The sequence below is a fragment of the Macaca thibetana genome, chromosome 9, assembly GCF_024542745.1.
Source record: "Macaca thibetana thibetana isolate TM-01 chromosome 9, ASM2454274v1, whole genome shotgun sequence".
In the NCBI taxonomy this organism is placed as follows: domain Eukaryota; kingdom Metazoa; phylum Chordata; class Mammalia; order Primates; family Cercopithecidae; genus Macaca; species Macaca thibetana.
In genome coordinates this window covers 64,815,123-64,835,667 of record NC_065586.1, presented here as the reverse complement: position 1 = coordinate 64,835,667, position 20,545 = coordinate 64,815,123, and the positions used below count along the sequence as shown (strand labels likewise).

The following is a 20,545-nucleotide window of genomic DNA, read 5'->3' as shown; positions in this document are numbered from 1 at the left end:
GAGGTGGGAGGATCACTTGAACTTGGAAGGTCAAGGCTGCCACGGTGAGCCATGAGCCATGGTTATGCCACTCCAGCCTGGGTAACAGAGCAAGACTCTGCCTCAAAAAAAAGAAAATGACTCATCCTGTTGAGTTAACATTAATTTTGTGCATGTAATTATTTTTAAATATTTTATACTATTCAAGTAAATTGATTAACGGGACAGAGTGCAGTGGTGTCATTAGAGTTCACTGCAGCTTCAAACTCCTATGCTCAAGTGGTCCTCTCACCTAAGCCTCTCAAGTAGCTTGGGCTAAAGACATGTTCCACCATGTCTGGCTAATTTTTTCTTTTTTTTCCTAAAGAGGTGGGGTTTTGCTGTGTTCCCCAGGCTGATTTTAAACTCCTGGCCTCAAGTGATCCTTCCACCTTGGACTCCAAAGGTGCTAGGATTACAGGCACGAGCCACCATTCCCTGCTGGTATTACTCCTCTATTGGACATTTGTTTATTTACTTACTTTTAGAGACAAGGTCTCTGTCGCCGTGGCTGGAGTGCAGTGCATAGTTCACTAGAACCTTAAACTCCTGGGCTCAAGCAGTCTTCCCATCTCAGCCTCCCAAGTGGTTAGGACTACGGGCATTCACTACCACACCTGGCTAATTTATGAGACATTTAGACTCTTCACTTTTTTGGAGGGAGGAAATAAGTAAATCTATAGTTTTGTGGGTTTTTTCCCCCTTCTATTTAGGATGTTTCCTTAGGGTAGACAGCCAGAAATGAGAACTTCTGGGTCAAAGAACATTGAAAAAAATGTTTACGCATGTTAATATGTTTTATTTTCCAAAAATATGCTATCATTTTGCATTTTCACAAGTGTTGAGTGAGCTGTACAAATGTTCTTTTTGCTACATTTGTAAAGTCACACAAAAGGCTGGGCGTGGTGGTGGCTCACGCTTATAATCCCAGCACTTTGGGAGGCCAAGGCAGGCTGATCACGAGGTCAGGAGTTCAAGACCAACCTGACCAACATGGGGAAACCCCGTCACTACTAAAAGTACAAAAATTAGTTGGGTGTGGTGGTGAGCATCTGTAATCCCAGCTACTTGGGGGACTGAGACAGGAGAATCGCTTGAACCTGGGAGGCAGAGCTTGCGGTGAGCCGAGATCACAACACTGCATTCCAGCCTGGGCAACAAAGTGAGACTCCGTTTAAAAAAAAAAAAACCCACAAAAGATAATTGTTAATTGTAGCTAGTTTGTTTCCTATTTCAATATCCACCCCCCCTTTTTTTTCCTGTGTTTTCATGCTCCATATATTCAGGTAAATGACCTCCGAAAAGAATTAGAAAGTCGAGCTCTTAGTTCCAAAGGATTAAAATCCCAGTTAATAGCCCGACTGACAAAACAGCTTAAAGTAGAGGAACAAAAAGAAGAACAGAAGGAGTTAGAGAAATCTGAAAAAGAAGAGGATGAGGAGGATGATAGGAAATCTGAAGACGATAAAGAGGTATGTACTCAATCTATTATTACACTCTGTGGTATTAATATTCATGTATAGGGTGTTCTTGGAATATGTGAGTTAAGATTATGTGTGTGTATGCTTTTATTTATTTGTTTTATTTTGGCTTTTTTTTTTTTGAGACTGAGTCTTGTTCTGTTTCCCAGGCTAGAATGCAGTGGAGTGATTTCTGCTCACTGCAACCTCCACATCCCAGGTTCAAGCTATTCTGCCTCAACCTTCCGAGTAGCTGAGATTACAGGCACCCGCCCATATGCCCGGCTATTTTTTTGTATTTTTGGTAGAGACAGGGTTTCACCATGTTGGCCAGGCTAGTCTCAAACTCCTGACCTTGTGATTCGCCTGCCTCCGCCTCCCCAAGTGCTGGGATTACATGCGTGAACCCCCGCGCCCAGCTATTTATTTTCCGAGACGGGGTTTCGCTCTTGTTGCCCAGAAGGGAGTGCAATGGCACAATCTCGGCTCACCACAACTTCCACCTCCTGGGTTCAAGCAATTCTCCTGCCTCAGCCTCCCGAGTAGCTGGGATTACAGGCATGCACCACCACGCCTGGCTAATTTTGCATTTTTAGTAGAGATGGTGTTTTTCCGTGTTGGTCAGGCTGTTCTCGAACTCCTGACCTCAGGTGATCTGCCTCTCTCAGCCTCTCAGAGTGCTGAGGTTACAGGCATGAGCCACTGTGCCCGGCCGTGTGTATGCTTTTATTAAGGTGCAATTTACTTATAATAAAATTCAACCTTTTTTGTTAATAGTTCTGTGAGTTTTTACAAATGCATATAGGTATATAACCACCACCAACACCACAATGAAGATACAAAACATTTCTAGGTAAATGGCTCAGAAATTGAGTTCTAGTGAAGTGCTTATTCCAGAATCTGTCTGCTTCTAAAACAGTATGTTTGATTGAATCAAACCTTGAGACTCAGACTATTTATTCAAGCTGTTTTATGCTTCCGTTTTTTGTCCAGTAGAATAACTCCTGGATACATAAGCCTGTTACTTTGTTTTCTGAATTTGAAATACAGGGATCTCAGAAGTGTGTTTTAGCACCAGTAATTGGATAAGCCATATAATCAGTTTCTAAATCTTATACATTATAAAGTACACATTATTTATGAAGAATTCCTTCCAGAAATATTTATTCTAAATCTGCTTGTGATTTAGTGGTCCTCTCACCTAAGCCTGGGTGATAGAGCAAGACCCTGTGAGAAAACAGATAAATCTAGAATGAAATTTTCTTTTTTAAATTATTTATTTATTTATTTATTTTTTAGAATATGAAAAATTCTCAGCTCTCCTAAACTTTTCAAAAAATGGTCCATATAATGAAAGATAAAAGAAAGAAATGGTTAAAGGGATCTCTTAGATTAAAGGAGGCTAATGAGACATAACAACCAAATAACTAAGTGAAACCTGACTAGATCCTGGATGGGTGAAAGTAAAAGATACTCGTAGAGAGTATTTTTGGGACAGTTGGAGAAATTTGATTATGGATATGGATATGACATTAGATAATATTAAAGCAGTGTTAAATTTCTTGAATGTGATAATGGTTTTGTAATTTTGTAGGATAATTACCTTGTTCTTAGGTGATGCATGGACTTGTGATTTCTTATTTTTTTACGTATTTATTTTTATTTTTTAATTTTATTTATTTATGGCTGGGCGCGGTGGGTCATGCCTGTAATCCCAGCACTTTGGGAGGCCGAGACAGGTGGATCACAAGGTCAAGAGATCGAGACCATCCTGGCTAACACGGTGAAACCCCGTCTCTACTAAAAATACAAAAATTAGCCAGGTGAGGTGGTGGGCGCCTGTAGTCCCAGCTACACGGGAGGCTGAGGCAGGAGAATGGCGTGAACTTGGGAGGCGGAGCTTGCAATGAGTGGCAATCGCACCACTGCACTCCAGCCTGGGTGACAGAGTGAGACTCTGTCTCAAAAAAAAAAAAAATTTATTTATATATTTACTTATTTATTTATGTTTTGTTTTTTTTTTTTTTGAGACGGAGTCTCACTCTGTTGCCAGGTTGGAGTGCAATGGCACAATCTCGGCTCACTGCAACCTCTGCCTCCTGGGTTGAAGCTGTTCTTCTGCCTCAGCCTCCCGAGTAGCTGGGACTGCAGGCACCCACCACCACACCCAGCTAATTTTTGTATTTTTAGTAGAGACGGGGTTTCGTCATGTTGGCCAGGATGGTCTCGATCTCTTGACCTCATGATCCACCCGCCTCAGCCTCCCAAAGTGCTGCTGTTACAGGCTGATATTGCACTGCTCTTGACCTTATTTTTATTTTTTGAGACAGAGTCTCTCTCTGTTGCCCAGGCTGCAGTGGAATGGCATGATCTCGGCTCATTGCAATTTCTGCCTCCTGGGTTCAAGCGATTCTTGTACCTCAGCCTCCCGAGTAGCTGGGATTACAGGCGCCTGCCACCATGCCTGGCTAATTTTTGTATTTTTAGTAGAGATTGGGTTTCGCCATGTTAGCCAGGCTGGTCTGAAATTCCTGATCTCAGATGATCCACCCACCTTGGCCTGCCGAAGTGCTGGGATTACAGTTGTGAGCCACCGTGCTCGGCCCTCAATGAGTTATTTTCATGATGAAATTGTCCCAGACGTTGGATGGTGGGAGTTCTTTCAAGCTATGTGCCCTTTTGACATATCTTTATCACTTTTTGAGGACTTTTTACTTACTAGCATTTTAAAGCATTTCAATTTTATTTTGTGCTATCCTTGTCCTAGTTCAGGAATCAGTCATTTCCCCAGGAAGCCCTGGTTCCTTTTTAGTGAGGAATCGTATTTAGAAGCCAAGATATGCTCATTGCAATTAGGTTGCTGCTCCCAACCCCCTTCAGTGAACAGAGATACAGAAGATAGATAGATAAATAGATAACACTTACCAATATTTAAATCTATATTTATTTCTATATCTTACGCATATTGAAAGCTGTGAATTTACACAGGTGCCTCCAATTCTTCCAATGACATGACTCTGCCCTGTGCCATCTCTGCATGGATTACTCTCCTTGCTCCATCTGGGTTTCAGTGTTTAGTAATGAAGGAGCTCATCATCAATGGGCAGTTGTGGCTCCACCACCCTGCCAGCCTCCATCTCCTGTGTAGACATCTACATTCCTTGAAAAGAGTGCTTTAGGCCGGGTGCGGTGTCTCAAGCCTGTAATCCCAGCACTTTGGGAGGCCGAGACGGGGGATCACGAGGTCAGGAGATCGAGACCATCCTGGCAAACATGGTGAAACCCTGTCTCTACTAAAAAAAATACAAAAAACTAGCCAGGCGAGGTGGCGGGCGCCTGTAGTCCCAGCTACTCAGGAGGCTGAGGCAGGAGAATGGTGTAAATCCGGGAGGTGGAGCTTGCAGTGAGCTGAGATCCAGCCAGTGCACTCCAGCCTGGGCAACAGAGCGAGACTCCGTCTAAAAAAAAAAAAAAAAAAAAAAAGAGTGCTTTAGAACTGAATTGTTCAGGATAGATGGAGACAACTTCGTGAGACCCCATCTCTACAAAGAAAAAAAAAAAATTTAACCGAGCATGGTCACATGTGGCTGTAGTCTCAGCTACTGGGGAGGCTGACATGGGAGGATTGCTTGAACCCAGGAGGTCAGTGCTATTTGTGAGCTATGATCACACCACTACTCTCTGGCCAGGGTGACAGAGTGAGACCCTGTCTCAAAAAAAAAAAAAAAAACTTTGTGTATAATGAAATGCACAAACCCAGTCCCTTTTTGGATTGGCTTTTAGCAGGCCTGGTTCTCCCTTCCCACTGCCATTTCTATTAGAGAAGCCGAAGAATTGCTACAGATAGGGTCAGATACATGATCTGTCTACCAATCAGATACTCACTTTCTGAATTTTGAATGTTAAGAATATGATGCAGAATGTCTGTGTCTCTTGTAACATTTTCTTTTAGCACACTTTAAAAATAGTTAAAATTTTCATCTGCCGTGTGGTGTTGTCTTTCTGGCCCACTTTCGTCATCTACAGGGATATAATTCTGCTGCTGCTTCTCACTCTTTTTTTAAAAATACTAAATTTGTGTGGGATTTGACCTCAATATTTGAATCATTTTTATGTGAATTTAGATTGTCTGAATTTTATAAACGTAGTTTCTTTCAGATAGCTTTTCTAAATTCATAGAGCTCTGCTCTTTTGTTGTTTTGTTTTGTCAGAAACATACGCTGGCTTGCTTTCTGAAGTTTGCTGTTTCTTTTGCCCTTCATCACTTTTTGTCTGGGTGTTCTCCTATGTCTTTGTTGTTCCTCTCCTACTCCCAGCAGTTTCTCCTCAGTATAGGGCCCTAGTAAATGAGCTTTGCAAGTTTGTAAGGCTAGAGTGGCCTAGGCCTCTTCAGATCTTAAAATAAATTCTCTATTCACTCTCTTGTTAGGGGTAAAATTTTGCCTAGTTTCAGCTGCTGCACTTTCCAGTAAATACCTACTGGCTGTTTTTTGGTTTTCTTGTTCTCCCATTGCTTCCTTATGCTTTCTTTGGACACATTCATCAGTAACACATAGGTCTTTTGGCCTTTTCCCACCCATTTGTATATTGGTTTGTGGGGATACCTTGTCACTTAGTTTTGTTATGAATGCTATCGGTTTTTGATTTTGATATCTATATTGCTTTGTGTTTTTAGTGTGAGGTTTCAGGAAGATCTAAAACCTATGCTACCACTACTATTTTCCCAGAATTTTCTAATTTATATAATCTCAATATAGATAACTTTTCCCCCTCTTTACATGGCAGTTTCTTATGCTGGGAAATCCAAAAGAGAGTTAGGAGCCATCAAAGCTTACTACGCTTAGTGAATTTGAACTTTCCTCCCTTCTCAACCCTTATGGTTAGTGTAAGCACCATGAAGAGTCATGGGAATTTTGTTCCTTTATGTGGTATATATTCGATGTATATTCATCTTGGACGTGTATATACATCATACTTGCAGATTTAACCTTGACTTGAAATTTGAAATATTTAGGAAGAAGAAAGGAAACGTCAAGAGGAAATGGAACGTCAGCGTCGAGAAAGAAGATATATTTTGCCTGATGAACCAGCTATCATTGTACATCCAAATTGGGCTGCAAAAAGTGGCAAGTTTGATTGTAGCATCATGTCTTTGAGTGTCTTGTTGGACTACAGATTAGAGGATAATAAAGAACATTCATTTGAGGTAATGTTTTCAGTTTGAAATAAGAACCATATAAGGGCCACACATTATGACTAGTTAATATATCTCTGAAATCTTTTTTCTTTGTTTTTTACTTTTTTTGTTTTTTTGGTTTTTGGGTTTTTTTTGACACAGAGTTTCGCTCTGTTACCCATGCTGGAGTGCATTGGCGTGATGGTGGCTCGCTGCAACCTCTGTCTCCTGGGTTCAAGCAATTCTCCTGCCTCAGCCTCCCGAGTAGCTGGGATTACAGGCACCTGCCACCACACCCAGCTAATTTTTGCATTTTTAGTAGAGATGGGGTTTCACCATGTTGGCCAGACTGGTCTCGAACTCCCGACCTCAGGTGATCTGCCTGCCTCAGCCTCCCAAAGTGCTAGGATTACAGGCATGAGCCACTGCGCCCAGCCCCGATTGCCTCTTTTTCATTGCTTGTTTTTTTGAGTTTTTGTTGGTTTTTTCTTGTAATCTACTTCTTGGGAAAAAAATAGATGATTTGTCCTCTAAAGTTTCCTTACAGACTCACTTTTGCTGATTGCATTTCCCTGCTATGGTTTATGCGTTCCTCTATTCCCTGTATTTCATTTAAATTGATTGTTGGGTCTAAATTTTTAATTAAGTTCAGTTCTGTTTTTTCCCTAAGACGCTTTCATAAGTAGTGTGGTGTGTTCTTTCTTCAGGATATCCGTAATGTCTAGTTGACTTTTTTGGGGATGAGGTAATGCTTTATTATCTTCTCTAGAATTAAAATAGCATTTAATACCATTTAAAGAGATTAAAAATTTAACTGGTGTTTGAGTTGTAAGAGAAAATAATTGTTTAACTTTTCATTATTAATCTATTTTTTGTATAATTATTTTATTACTTATTTTATATATTTATTTTTGAGACAGAGTCTCACTTTGTTGCCCAGAATGGAATGCAATGGCACAATCTCAGCTCATTGCAACCTCTGCCTCCCAGGCTTAAGCAATTCTCCTGCCTCTCTCTAGGGTAGCTGGGATTACAGGCACAACGCCTGGCTAATTATTTGAATTTTTAGTAGAGACAGGGTTTCACCATGTTGGCCAGGCTGGTCTCAAACTCCCAACCTCAAGTGATCCACCCGCCTCACAAATTGCTGGCATTACAGGCATGAGCCCACCGCGCCCGGCCTATTTATTTATTTATTGAGACAGTCTCCCTCTGTCACCCAGGCTGGAGTGCAGTGGCTCGATGTTGGCTCACTGCAACCTCCGCCTCCCGGGTTTGAGCTGTTGCCCTCCTTCAGCCTCCTGAGTAGCCGGAATTGCAGTTGCACGCCACCAACCCCGGCTAATTTTTGTATTTTTAGTAGAGAGAGGGTTTTCCCATGTTGACCAGTCTGATCTTGAACTCCTGACCTCAGGTGATCCACTTGCCTTGGCCTCCCAAAATGCTGGGATTACAGGCATGAGCCATTTCACCTAGCCTGTATCATTATTTTAGAGCAGCTTTACAACATGTAGTTTAGTTTACAACATGTTAGTTTTCAAAACAATTGAAAACTTTTATCTCTAAGTGTGTAATTGCTTCACTCCTTAAAAATAGAATTTCCAACATAATTAATTTTGTAGTGCCCTGTACAAAATCATATCTAAAATTATTGTGTTTAATTATTTTATCTTATCAACATATCTTATGTTCTTTTGTTTTCTAAATTATATTGGAAAAATCAGTCATGCTTCTTTGAACCAGAAGGTCATTGTTCACCAGCTGGTAAGATGAAAATCAAGGAAGACTAGAGACCTTTGAGGATTACTGAGGCAATTATAAAACATAAAGTCCATGCTTATTAGTTTTCATATAAAACATGTTATAAATATTAAAATATGTCCAAGTTGTTGGGATTTTTTTTTCCAATGTTAATTATTCCAATAAGCAGATGTCCTTAAAATTTGATGCTATATGACGTTATCTTTTTTTTAAGCAGTTGCCTGGCTGGGTGCAGTGGCTCATGCCTGTAATCGCAGCACTTTGGGAGGCTCAGGCAGGTGGATCACCTGAGGTCAGGAGTTTGAGACCAGCCTGGCCAACATGGTGAAACCCCATCTCTACTAAAAATACAGAAAATTAGTCAGGCTAGGTGATAGGCTCCTGTAATCCCAGCTACTCAGGATGCTGAGGCAGGAGAATCTCTTGAACCCAGCAAGCAGAGGTTGTAGTGAGGCAAGATTGCGCCACTGCACTGCAGCCTGGGCAACAGAGTGAGACTCTGTCTCAAAAAATAAAAAAAGTAAGCAGTTGCCATAAATTGAAGTAATTCCTAATGGTGCCATCCTTGTAATAATCACTTAATAAATAAATACATAGACTGGGCACAGTCACTACAGCACTTTGAGGGACTGAGGTGGGAGAATTGCATGAGCCCAGGAGTCTGAGGCCAGCCTGGGCAACGTAGTGAAATTCCATCTCAATATGAAATAAAAAAGATTGGGCAATTAATGAAAAATAGGCTAAAATAAATTATAGTTATAATAAATTTGCATTATCCTTTGTAATCAGATCTGATTAAACTATTTTAGCAAATATATCAGATTTGCAAAGATGACACATTTAAGGGCTGTGGTCAGCCATTTCAAGTTTTAGCCCTTTTTTGGAGACGGAGTCTCACCCTGTCGCCCAGGCTGTAGTGCGATGACATGATCTTGGCTCACTGCAACCTCCGCCTCCCAGATTCAAGTGATTCTCCTGCCTCAGCCTCCTGAGTAGCGCTGGGATTACAGGCGTGTGCCTCCACGCCCAGCTAATTTTTGTATTTTTAGTAGAGAGAGGTTTCACCATGTTGACCAGGCTAGTCTCGAATTCCTGACCTCATAATCCACCTGCCTCAGCCTCCTAAAGTGCTGAGATTACAGGCGCAAGCCACCGCATGGCCCGTTTTAGCCCTTTTTAAGAGTCTATTGAAAGCAACGGACTTTAGCCTTAGAAATCGGTTACATAAGCTGGGCGTGGTGGCTCACGCCTGTAATCCCAGCACTTTGGGAGGCCAAGACGGGCGGATCATGAAGTCAGGAGATCAAGACCATCCTGGCTAACACGGTGAAACCTCATCTCTACTAAAAATACAAAAAGACGGGCGGATCACGAAGTCAGGAGATCAAGACCATCCTGGCTAACACGGTGAAACCTCATCTCTACTAAAAATACAAAAAATTAGCCGGGCGTGGTGGCGGGCGCCTGTAGTCCCAGCTACTTGGGAGGCTGAGGCAGGAGAATGGCGTGAACCCGGGAGGCAGAGCATGCAGTGAGCCGAGATCGCGCCACCGAACTCCAGCCTGGACGACAGAGCGAGACTCCGTCTCAAAAAAAAAAAAAGAAAAAGAAATCGGTCCATAAGGCCAGGTGCAGTGGCTCACACCTGTAATCCCAGCACTTCAGCAGTCCAAGGCAAGCGGATCACCTGAGGTCAGGAGTTCAAGACCAGCCTGACCAACATGGACAAACCCCATCTCTACTGAAAATACAAAATTAGCTGGGTGTGGTGGCACATACGTGTAATCCCAGCTACTCAGGAGGCTGAGGCAGGAGAATAGCTTGAACCTGGCAGGCGAAGGTTGCGGTAAGCTGAGATCATGCCATTGCACTCTAGCCTGGGCAACAAGAGCAAAACTCTGTCTCAAAGAAAAAATAAATAGGTACATAAAAAATTTATAATATAGGCCGGGCACAGTGGCTTACGCCTTTAATCCTAGCACTTTGGTAGGCCGAGGCAGACGGATCACGAAGCCAGGAGATCAAGACCATCCTGCCTAACACAGTGAAACCCCATCTCTACTAAAAATACAAAAAATTAGCTGGGTGTGGTGGCGGGCACCTGTGGTCCCAGCTACTGGGGAGGCTGAGGCAGGGGAATGGTGTGAACCTGGGAGGCAGAGCTTGCAGTGAGCCAAAACTGCGCCACTGCACTCCAGCCTCGGCAACAGAGCAAGACTCTGTCTCAAAAAAAAAAAAAAAAAAAAACCCAAAAAATTTATAATATATAGCAATAGCCTGTTACCTGGGGATGCTTGCGTAGTAGTAATAGATGTTCCCTATTCAGGGTTTAAAATTGTTTCCCTAATCCAGAATTTTCTTCTCCTAGCTACCAATATGACTTATTTCCTCATTGCCTTCTGTTCACTTTTTAAATGTCACTTTATCAGAGAAGCCTTGTCTTACTATTCTCTCTTGTTGTTCTGTAGGTGTTTATCCTGCTTGTTTTTCATATAATTTGATGTTGATTTGGTTATTCCTTGTCTTAAAAACCGTGCAGCCCCAGAACCAGAATAGGTTAACAGAGACTTCATGATTTGGTTATTTATTACTTCTCTCCACTGGCTGGATGATAGGAGAGGTTTTTATCAGCTTTCTTCAGTGCTGTATCCCTAATGCCTAAAACAGGCCCTGTACATACCAGGCATTTGATGTAAAATTTATTGAGTAAATTAATAAGGTACACTTATCATGAAGATTAACAGTTGGTTGGCTTTGCGGGGTGGCTCACAACCTGTAATAACAGCACTTTGGGAGGCCGAGGCGGGTGGATCACCTGAGGTCAGGAGTTCGAGACCAGCCTGGCCAACATGGCGAAACTCCATCTCAACTGAAAATACAAAAATTAGCCGGGGTTGGTGGCACAAGCTTGTAATCTCAGCCACTCAGGAGAGTGAGGCAGGTGAATGGCTTGAACTTGGGAACCAAAGGTTGCTGTGAGCCCACATCACGCCACCGCACTCCAGTTTGGGTGACAGAGCAAGACTGTCAGGAAAAAAAAAAAAAAAAAAAGATTAATGGTTGTGTTAAAAATTTGATAAGTGGCCGGGTGAGGTGGCTCACTCCTGTAATCCCAGCACTTTGGGAGGCTGAGGCGGACAGATCACAAGGTCAGGAGATCGAGACCATCCTGGCTAACACGGTAAAACCCCGTCTCTACTAAAAATACAAAAATATTAGCCAGGCATGGTGGCGGGCACCTGTAGTCCCAGCTACTTGGGAGTCTGAGGCAGAAGAATGGTGTGAACCCAGGAGGTGGAGCTTACTGTGAGCCAAGATCGCACCACTGCACTCCAACTGGGTGACAGAGCGAGACTCCGTCTCAAAAAAAAAAGAAAAAAAAAAGGTTGATAAGTTTACATAATCATTATATGTGGCAAGTTTTTATTTGCTAAATTACTGTGCTAACTTTATTATTTCTGTTGAAATTTGGCTAGGTTCATGTTGGTATCTTTTTATAGGTTTCATTGTTTGCGGAACTTTTCAATGAAATGCTTCAAAGAGATTTTGGTGTCCGTATATACAAATCATTACTGTCTCTTCCTGAGAAAGAGGACAAAAAAGAAAAGGATAAAAAAAGCAAAAAAGATGAGAGAAAAGATAAAAAGGAAGAAAGAGATGATGAAACTGATGAGCCAAAACCCAAACGGAGAAAATCAGGCGATGATAAAGATAAAAAAGAAGATAGAGATGAAAGGAAGGTCTGTAATAACAACCTGCTTTAGAACTTTCAGTTACTCTTCTACGTTATAAAGGTTGATGTTGATTTCCATCAGAATATTAGATGTAAAAGCCAAACTGAAAGATTTTACTATATTAGAAAATCAAGTCTTTGAAACCATCACGGCTAACACGGTGAAACCTCGTCTCCACTAAAGATACAAAAAATTAGCCAGACGTGATGGCACATGCCTATAGTCCTAGCTATTGGGAAGGCAGAGGAAGGGGTATCACTTGAACCCGGGAGGTGGAGGTTGCAGTGAGCCAAGATCACACCACTGCACTCCAGCCTGGGCGACATAGCAAGACTCCATCTCAAAAAAAAAAGAAATTCAGATCTTCAAATTAAGCCAATATGAGCATCTATAGCTAGTTTTCTAATACCTTATTCTTAAAATTTTTTTTCCCTTTTTTTGAGATGGAGTCTAGCTCCGTTGACCAGGCTTGCTGAAGTCTAGTGGTGTAATCTTTGCTCATTGCAACCTTTCCCTCCCAGGTTCCAGCAATCCTCCTTCCTCAGCCTCCCAAGTAGCTGAGACTACAGGTGCATGCCACCTTGCCTAGCTAATTTTTTTTTTTTTTTTTTTAAGTAGAGGCAGGTTTTCACCATGTTGGCCAGGCTGGTCTTGAACTCCTGACCTCAAGTGATCTGCCCACCTCAGCCTCCCAAAGTGCTGGGATTACAGATGTGAGCCACCACACCCAGCCTAATTATTACTCTTTTATAGTACGGACATAGTGGCTCGCTCCTATAATCCCAGCACATTGGGAGTCTGAGGTGGAGAGATTGCTTGATTCTGGTAGTTTAAGACCATCCTGGACAACATGGTGAAACCCCCTCTCTACAAAAATTACAAAAATTAGCTGGACATGGTCATGTACCTGTGGTCCTAGCTACTTGGGAGGATGAGGCAGGAGGATTGCCTGAACCCAGGAGTTGGAGGCTGCAGTAAGCCCAGATTGTGCCATTGCACTCCAGCCTGAGCAACAGAGTAAGACTGTGTCTCAAAAAAAACAAACAAAAAAGTAGTAATTTACAATGTAAAACTTTTAAATAACTTCAGTGGATTTACTGTTTTTTAGTTTTAGTAATTTAATGTTTGGTGAGATTTATTGCTTAATTTAAAACTATTTTAAGCCAGGCACAGTGGCTCACACCTGTAATCCCAGCCCTTTGGGAAGCTGAGGCAGGTGAATCACTTGAACCTGGGAGGCGGAGGTTGCAGTGAAGGGAAATCATGCCACTGCACTCCAGTCTGGGTGACAGAGCCAGACTCCATCTCAAAAAAAAAAAAATATATATATATATATAGGTGTGTGTGTGTGTGTAATAATATATAATAATTGTTATGATTGTATAATAATAATATAACTGCTGGCTATAGTGGCTGACGCCTATAATCCTACCCCTTCAGAAGGTCCAGGCCAGTGGATCACTTGAGCCTAGGGGTTGGAGACTAGCCTGGGCAATATGGCAAAACCCCATCTTCTAAAAATAAGTAAATAAATAATAATGGCATTTAAATTACAGAAAGAAGATAAAAGAAAAGATGATTCTAAAGATGATGATGAAACTGAAGAAGATAACAATCAAGATGAATATGACCCTATGGAAGCAGAAGAAGCTGAGGATGAAGAAGATGGTATGATTGAAATTTATTTATTATTTCTTAGAGTTAAGAATGCATTTTTTGTTTGGTGACATTGTATCACTGAAATCTATATTTTTAACTTTTTTTCTTTGGAATAGAAAGAGTAATACACTCTTCAGTGAGAAAGTTTCTCCAATTTTTAGGTGAGAAGATTGTTTTAAGACATATTTATTACTAATTATCCTAAGTCTCTCATATAATTAATACTCAGAACAAATTTCCCTAAACTTGGTGCTTAAGCTGTGCCATAAAAGCTATAATAGAACAGGCACAGTGGCTCACACCTGTAATCCTAGCACTTTGGGAGACCAAGGCAGGTGGATCATTTGAGGTCAGGAGTTGAAGTCCAGCCTTGCCAACATAGTGAAACCCCATTTCTACTAAAAGTACAAAAATTAGCCAGGCGGTAGTGGCGCGTGCCTGTAATCCCAGGTACTCCAGAGGCCGAGGCAGGAGAATCACTTGAGCAGGGGAGGCGGAGGTTGTGGTGAGCCAAGATTGTGCCCTTGCACTCCAGTCTGGGCAATAGAGTAAGACCCTGTCTCAAAAAAAAAAAAAAAAAGTATAATAGTCCCTGATGTTTCATATAATAATTGCTTATTTTTTTTTGTTGAGACAGGGTTCTCACTGTATTACCCATGCTAGGGTACTGTGGCATGCTCACAGCTCACTGCAGCCTCAACCTACTGGGCTTAGTATGATCCTCTCACCTCAGTCCCTGGAGTAACTGGGACAACAGGTGCTTGCCACCATTCCCAGCTAATTTTTATTTTGATTTAATTATTTATTTATTTTCAGACAGAGTCTTGCTCTGTTGCCCAGGCTGGAGTGCAATGGCGCTATCTCGGCTCACCGCAACCTCCGCCTCCCAGGTTCAAGTGATTCACCTGCCTCAACCTCCTGAGTAGCTGGGATTACAGGCATGCGCCACCACACCCGGCTAATTTTGTATTTTTAGTAGAGATGGGGTTTCTCCATGTTGGTCAGACTGGTCTCAAACTCCCCGCCTTGGCCTCCCAAAGTGCTGGGATGACAGGCGTGAGCCACTGTGCCCAGCCTAATTTTTAAGTTTTTTATAGGCACAGAGTCCCACTTTGTTGCCCAGGCTGGTCTTGAACTATTGAGTTCAAGGAATCTGCCCACATCACCTTCCCAAAAATGCAGGGATTATAGGCGTGAGCTACATGCCTGTCCTGAATATATTCTTTTTTTTTTTTGAGACGGAGTCTCGCTCTGTTGCCCAGGCTGGAGTGCAGTGGCACGATCAAGCGCCTCTGCCTCCCAGATTCATGCCACTGAATATATTCTTTAGAAAACTAATTGGGGCTGGGCGTGCTAGCTCAGCACTTTGGGAGGTCAAGGTGGGGGAATCGCCTGAGGTCAGGGGTTCAAGACCAGCCTGGCCAACATAGTGAAACCCCATCTCTACTAAAAATACAAAAAATTAGCCGGACATGCGCCTGTTATCCCATCTACTGGGGAGGCTGAGGCAGGAGAATGGCTTGAACTCGGGAGGCGGAGGTTGCAGTGAGCCCAGATCGTGCCATTGCACTCCAGTCAGGGCGACTGAGTGGGACTCTGTCTCAAAAAAAAGAAAAAAGGAAAAAAAAAGAAAAACTAATTTGGGCATTTTGTTTAACAAAGACTATCGTAATGCAAAAGAGTACATACAGAGTTTAAAGACTACTAATAATAAACACCCATATACCTTTCGCCTAAGTTTTATAAGACAGACTTTAGTACCATGCGGTGACATTTAAAATACTGTACAGTAGATGCTCTGACCATAGACATCAACGATCAAATACCTATAAAGTGCCTCTGAATACCTTATCTGTTCTTTTCCATGTAGATTTGTGGCTTTTTTAAAAAAGTATATTTTTCTGATATAGAAAATTATAAGAGTTCTTTTTGGTTTTTTTATAGTTTGTGTCTCTGGCAATTATTTTTACTTACGGTATTTTTTGTTTGCCTCTACATTTTCTTCTCTCTACCATATCAGTTTTTTTTTTTTTTTTGAGACAAGAGTCTCGCTCTGTCGCCCAGGCTGGAGTGCAGTGGCCGGATCTCAGCTCACTGCAAGCTCCGCCTCCCGGGTTCACGCCATTCTCCTGCCTCAGCCTCCCGAGTAGCTGGGACTACAGGCGCCCGCCACCTCGCCCAGCTAGTTTTTTGTATTTTTTAGTAGAGACGGGGTTTCACCGGATTAGCCAGAATGGTCTCGATCTCCTGACCTCGTGATCCGCCCGTCTCGGCCTCCCAAAGTGCTGGGATTACAGGCTTGAGCCACCGCGCCCCTCCCCATATCAGTTTTTAATATTGTTTGATGAAAAAGTTGAAAGGATAGTGCAGTGAACACCTATGTATTCATCAACTTTGATTCAATAATTGTTAATATTTGTCTTTTTTTTTTTTTTTTTTTTTTGAGACTGAGTCTGGCTCTGTCGCCCAGGCTGGAGTGCAGTGGCCAGATCTCAGCTCACTGCAAGCTCCGCCTCCCGGGTTTACGCCATTCTCCTGCCTCAGCCTCCGGCGTAGCTGGGACCACAGGCGCCCGCCACCTCGCCGGCTAGTTTTTTGTATTTTTTAGTAGAGACGGGGTTTCACTGTGTTAGCCAGGATGGTCTCGATCTCCTGACCTTGTGATCCGCCCGTCTCGGCCTCCCAAAGTGCTGGGATTACAGGCTTGAGCCACCGCGCCCGGCTTGTTTTGTTTTTGTAACCCAATTTGACATATGAATTCTTCAGTTTGCCTAAGAAAAAACAAAACATGCTCTGAAATAACCACAATTCCATAATCACTCCTAAGAAAATAAGATCATAATAGCATCTATTAATACTATGTAATATCTCCTCTTATTTGCCTTAATATAACTCAATAGCAATGACATAATATTCATATAGCAGTATTTATCTTCATTACTTGCTTTGCTTTATGAAGACTTAAGCCCTTTTTACAGCCCCATTTTCTCTCCCCTGTACGCCCAGTATTATTTTATTGCTGCTTTAGTTGAATCATTAAACAGTATTCTCATTATTTTGTTAGTGTTCCAGCTGTCAGCCCCCCCTTTTTTTTTTTTTTTTTTGAGATAGAGTCTGGCTCTCACCAGGCTGAAGTGCAGTGGCGTGATCTCGGCTCACTGCAACCTCTGCCTCCCAGTTTCAAGCAATTCTCCTGCCTCAGCCTTCCGAGTAGCTGGGACTACAGATGTGTGCCACCACACCCAGCTACTTTTTCTATTTTTTTTTGTTTTGTTTTGCTTTTTGTTTTTTGAGATGGGGTCTCACTCTGTTGCCCGCTAATTTTTGTATTTATAGTAGAGATGGGGTTTTACCATGTTGGCCAGGCTGTTCTTGAACTCCTGACCAGGTGATCTGCCCACCTTAGCCTCCCAAAGTGCTAGGGTTACAGACATGGGCCACTATGCCTAGCCTAATTTTTGTGTTTTTTGGTAGAGATGGGGTTTCACCCTGTTGGCCAGGATGGTCTCAATCTCCTGACCTCGTGATTGACCTGCCTCAGCCCCACAAAGAGCTGGGTTTATAGGCGTGGGAGCCACTGACCCCAGCCCAGCCTTAGTTTATTTTTTCCTTTCACTCCTTTAATGTTGGTTTCATCCATTTTTCTAGCTTTAAATACTATCTATATACTGTTAATTCTCTCAAATTTCTAGTTTTCTTTTTTATTTTTTTATTTTTTTATTTTTATTTTTTATAGAGATATAGAGTTGGGCCGGGCGCAGTGGCTCACACCTGTAATCCCAGCACTTTGGGAGGCCCATGTGGGTGGATCACCTGAGGTCAGGAGTTCGAGACCAGCCTGACCAACAGAGTGAAACCCCCTAAAAATACAAAAAAATTTCTGGGCATGGTGGCGGATGCCTGTAATCCCAGCTACTCGGGAGGCTGAGGCAGGAGAATCACTTGAACCCAGGAGGCAGAGGTTGCAGCGAGCCGAGATCATGCCATTGTACTCCAGCCTGGGCAGCAAGAGCAACACTCCATCTGTAAAAAAGAAAAAGACAGGGTCTGTCACCCAGGCTGGAATACAGTGGTATGGTCATAGCTCACTGCAGCCTCAAACTTCAAGGCTCAAGCAATCCTCCTCCTCAGCCTCCTGAGTGGCTGGGACTACAGGTGCATGCCATTGCACCTAGCTGTTTAGTTTTTTGTAGAGATGGGGTCTCAGTATGTTGCTCAGGCTGGTCTTGACCTCCTTGGCTTCAAGCAGTCCTCTGCCTTGGCCTCCCAAAGTGCTGGGATTACAAGGATGTGCCAAGCCTCAAATTTCTATCTCATATCAGACTTCTTTCCCAGTCTCCCATACTAATCTGTCTACTTGACACCTCCACTTAGTTATCTGGCATTTCAAAATCAATATGTCTGAAACTAAACTCCTGCTAACCCCTTCACCAGAAAGAAAACATACACAAATCCTACAACCTTAGCCTTTGCCAACCATCTCATTTAATGACAATTCCATCTTTCCAGTTGTTCAAACTAAAACGCAGGAGTCATCCTTGACTCCTTTCTTTCTGTGATACCCTACTTCCAATCTATCAGGAAGTCATATTTGCTCTGTTTTCAAACTTATCCAGAATCAGTCCACTTCTTACCAATTCCACTAATTTGACTATAATCCAAGCCACATTATCTCTTGCCTAGATTATATTAATAGACCCCTAACTTGTTTCCATGTTTCCTCCCCTCTACAATAAAGTTTCTCGATACAGTTGCCAGAATGATCTTTGCAAAATTTAGAATTTATTTCGTTCTTTTGTTCAAATTCCTCGGGTTTTTTTGTTCTTTTTTTTTTTTTTGGAGACGGATTCTCGCTCTGTCGCCCAGGCTGGAGTGCAGTGGCGCGATCTCAGCTCACTGCAAGCTCCGCCTCCTGGGTTCACACCATTCTCCCGCCTCAGCCTCCCGAGTAGCTGGAACTACAGGTGCCTGCCACCAGGCCTGGCTAATAATTGTTTGTATTTTTAGTAGAGACAGGGTTTCACCATGTTAGCCAGGATCGTCTCGATCTCCTGACCTCGGGTTCCACCTGCCTCAGCCTCCCAAAGTACTGGGATTACAGGAGTGAGCCACCACGTCCGGCCCTTTTGTTCAAATTCTTCCAGTGTATTCCCATCATTTTTACCTCATAGAAAAAGCCACTGTTCCGGCTGGGTATGGTGGCTCACACCTGTAATCTCAGCACTTTGTGGGAGGCTGAGGCAGGTGGATAATTTGAGGCCAGGAGTCCCAGACTAGGCTGGCCAACATGGTGAAACCCTGTCTTTACTAAAAATACAAAAAATTAGCTGGGCGTAGTGGCGCACGCCTGTAATCCCAGCTGCTCTAGAGGCTGAGGCATAAGAATCACTTGAACACAGAAGGTGGAGGTTGCAGTGAGCTGAGGTTGCGCCCCTGCACTCCAGCCTGGGTGACGGAGCAAGACTCTTGTCTCAAAAAAAAAAAAAAAAAAAAGCCACTGTTCAGATCACTTGAGCTCAGGAGTTCAAGACCAGCCTGAGCAACATGACGACACCCTGTCTCTACAGAAAATAAAAAATTTATCTGGGCTTGGTGGCGCATGCCTGTAATCCCAGCTACTCAGGAGTCTGAGCTTGTAGGATCACTTGAGCCTGGGAGGCAGAGGTTGCAGTGAGCAGTGATCACACTACTGCACTCCAGCCTGGACAATAAAGCGAGACCCTGTCTGAAAAAGAATAGAAGGCCAGGTGCAGTGGCTCATGCCTGTAATCCCAGTACTTTGGGAGGCCAAGGCAGGTGGATAACAAGGTCAGGAGTTCGAGACCAGTCTGACCAACGTGGTGAAACCCCATCTCTACTAAAAATACAAAATTAGCTGGGTGTGGTGGCACATGCCTGTTATCCCATATACTCAGGAGGCTGAGGCAGGAGAATCGCTTGAACCCGGGAGTCGGAGGTTGCAGTGAGCCAAGATTGTGCCACTATATTCCAGCCTGGGTGACACAGCGAGACTCCATCTCAAAAGAAAAGAAAAAAGAAAAAGCTAGTGCTCACAATGACTTACAAGACTCTACCACGTCATGTCTCCAATTACATCTCTTAAGCCCTCTTCTTCAGAAGAGTGGACCCATCACATATGCTCCTATGTTAGGAGGTTTACATTGGCAGTTCTTTCTGCTAGCAGGGTTTTTCCTGGAGATCCACCTTCCTTAATTTCTCATATATGAAGTCTGTTCAGGTATCACTTTGTCAGTGAAGCCTGCTCTGCACCCTACTTTATTTAAAATTGCAATCCTCTGCCCTCCCTTACTGCACATTTCTGGTCTCTTATCCTCCCCCCCCCTTTTTTTTCCCATAGAATTTATGACCTATTTTATTACATACTCTTTATTTTGCTCGTTGCCTGTCTCCCCCTTATCCCTACACTTGAATAAAAGCTGTTATGTAAGAAAAAGAGACTTTTCTTTGTGTTCTTTGTTAATATATATTCCAAGTTCCTGGAACAGTCTAAATAATTTTATAGGTTCTAAATATATGTCGATAGGATTATAGTTCTTTTTTGTTTGTTTCCCTGGAGTTTCTAATTGCCGCTTGCTTCTGTTTTACCACCTTTCTTATATTTTATATCTCATGATCCTGTTAAGTTTCCTGGAGACTACTCTTGTTTGTTTTTTGAGACGGAGTCTTGCTCTGTCACCACGCTGGAGTGTGCTGGTGTGATCTCAGCTCACTCCAAC

General features: G+C 42.7%; 1 protein-coding gene across 8 annotated transcripts in view; it reads left to right on the top strand.

The window, feature by feature from the left end:
- Positions 1-20,545, top strand: part of CCAR1 (cell division cycle and apoptosis regulator 1) — a 77,275-nt gene that overhangs the window by 44,593 nt on the left and 12,137 nt on the right. For all 8 annotated transcript variants that reach the window (XM_050805194.1, XM_050805195.1, XM_050805199.1 and 5 more), the window contains 4 exons: positions 1,305-1,490; positions 6,493-6,684; positions 11,916-12,155; positions 13,706-13,817. In XM_050805194.1, coding sequence (XP_050661151.1) covers positions 1,305-1,490; positions 6,493-6,684; positions 11,916-12,155; positions 13,706-13,817 — 730 coding nt within the window. The remainder of the gene's footprint in view (positions 1-1,304; positions 1,491-6,492; positions 6,685-11,915; positions 12,156-13,705; positions 13,818-20,545) is intronic.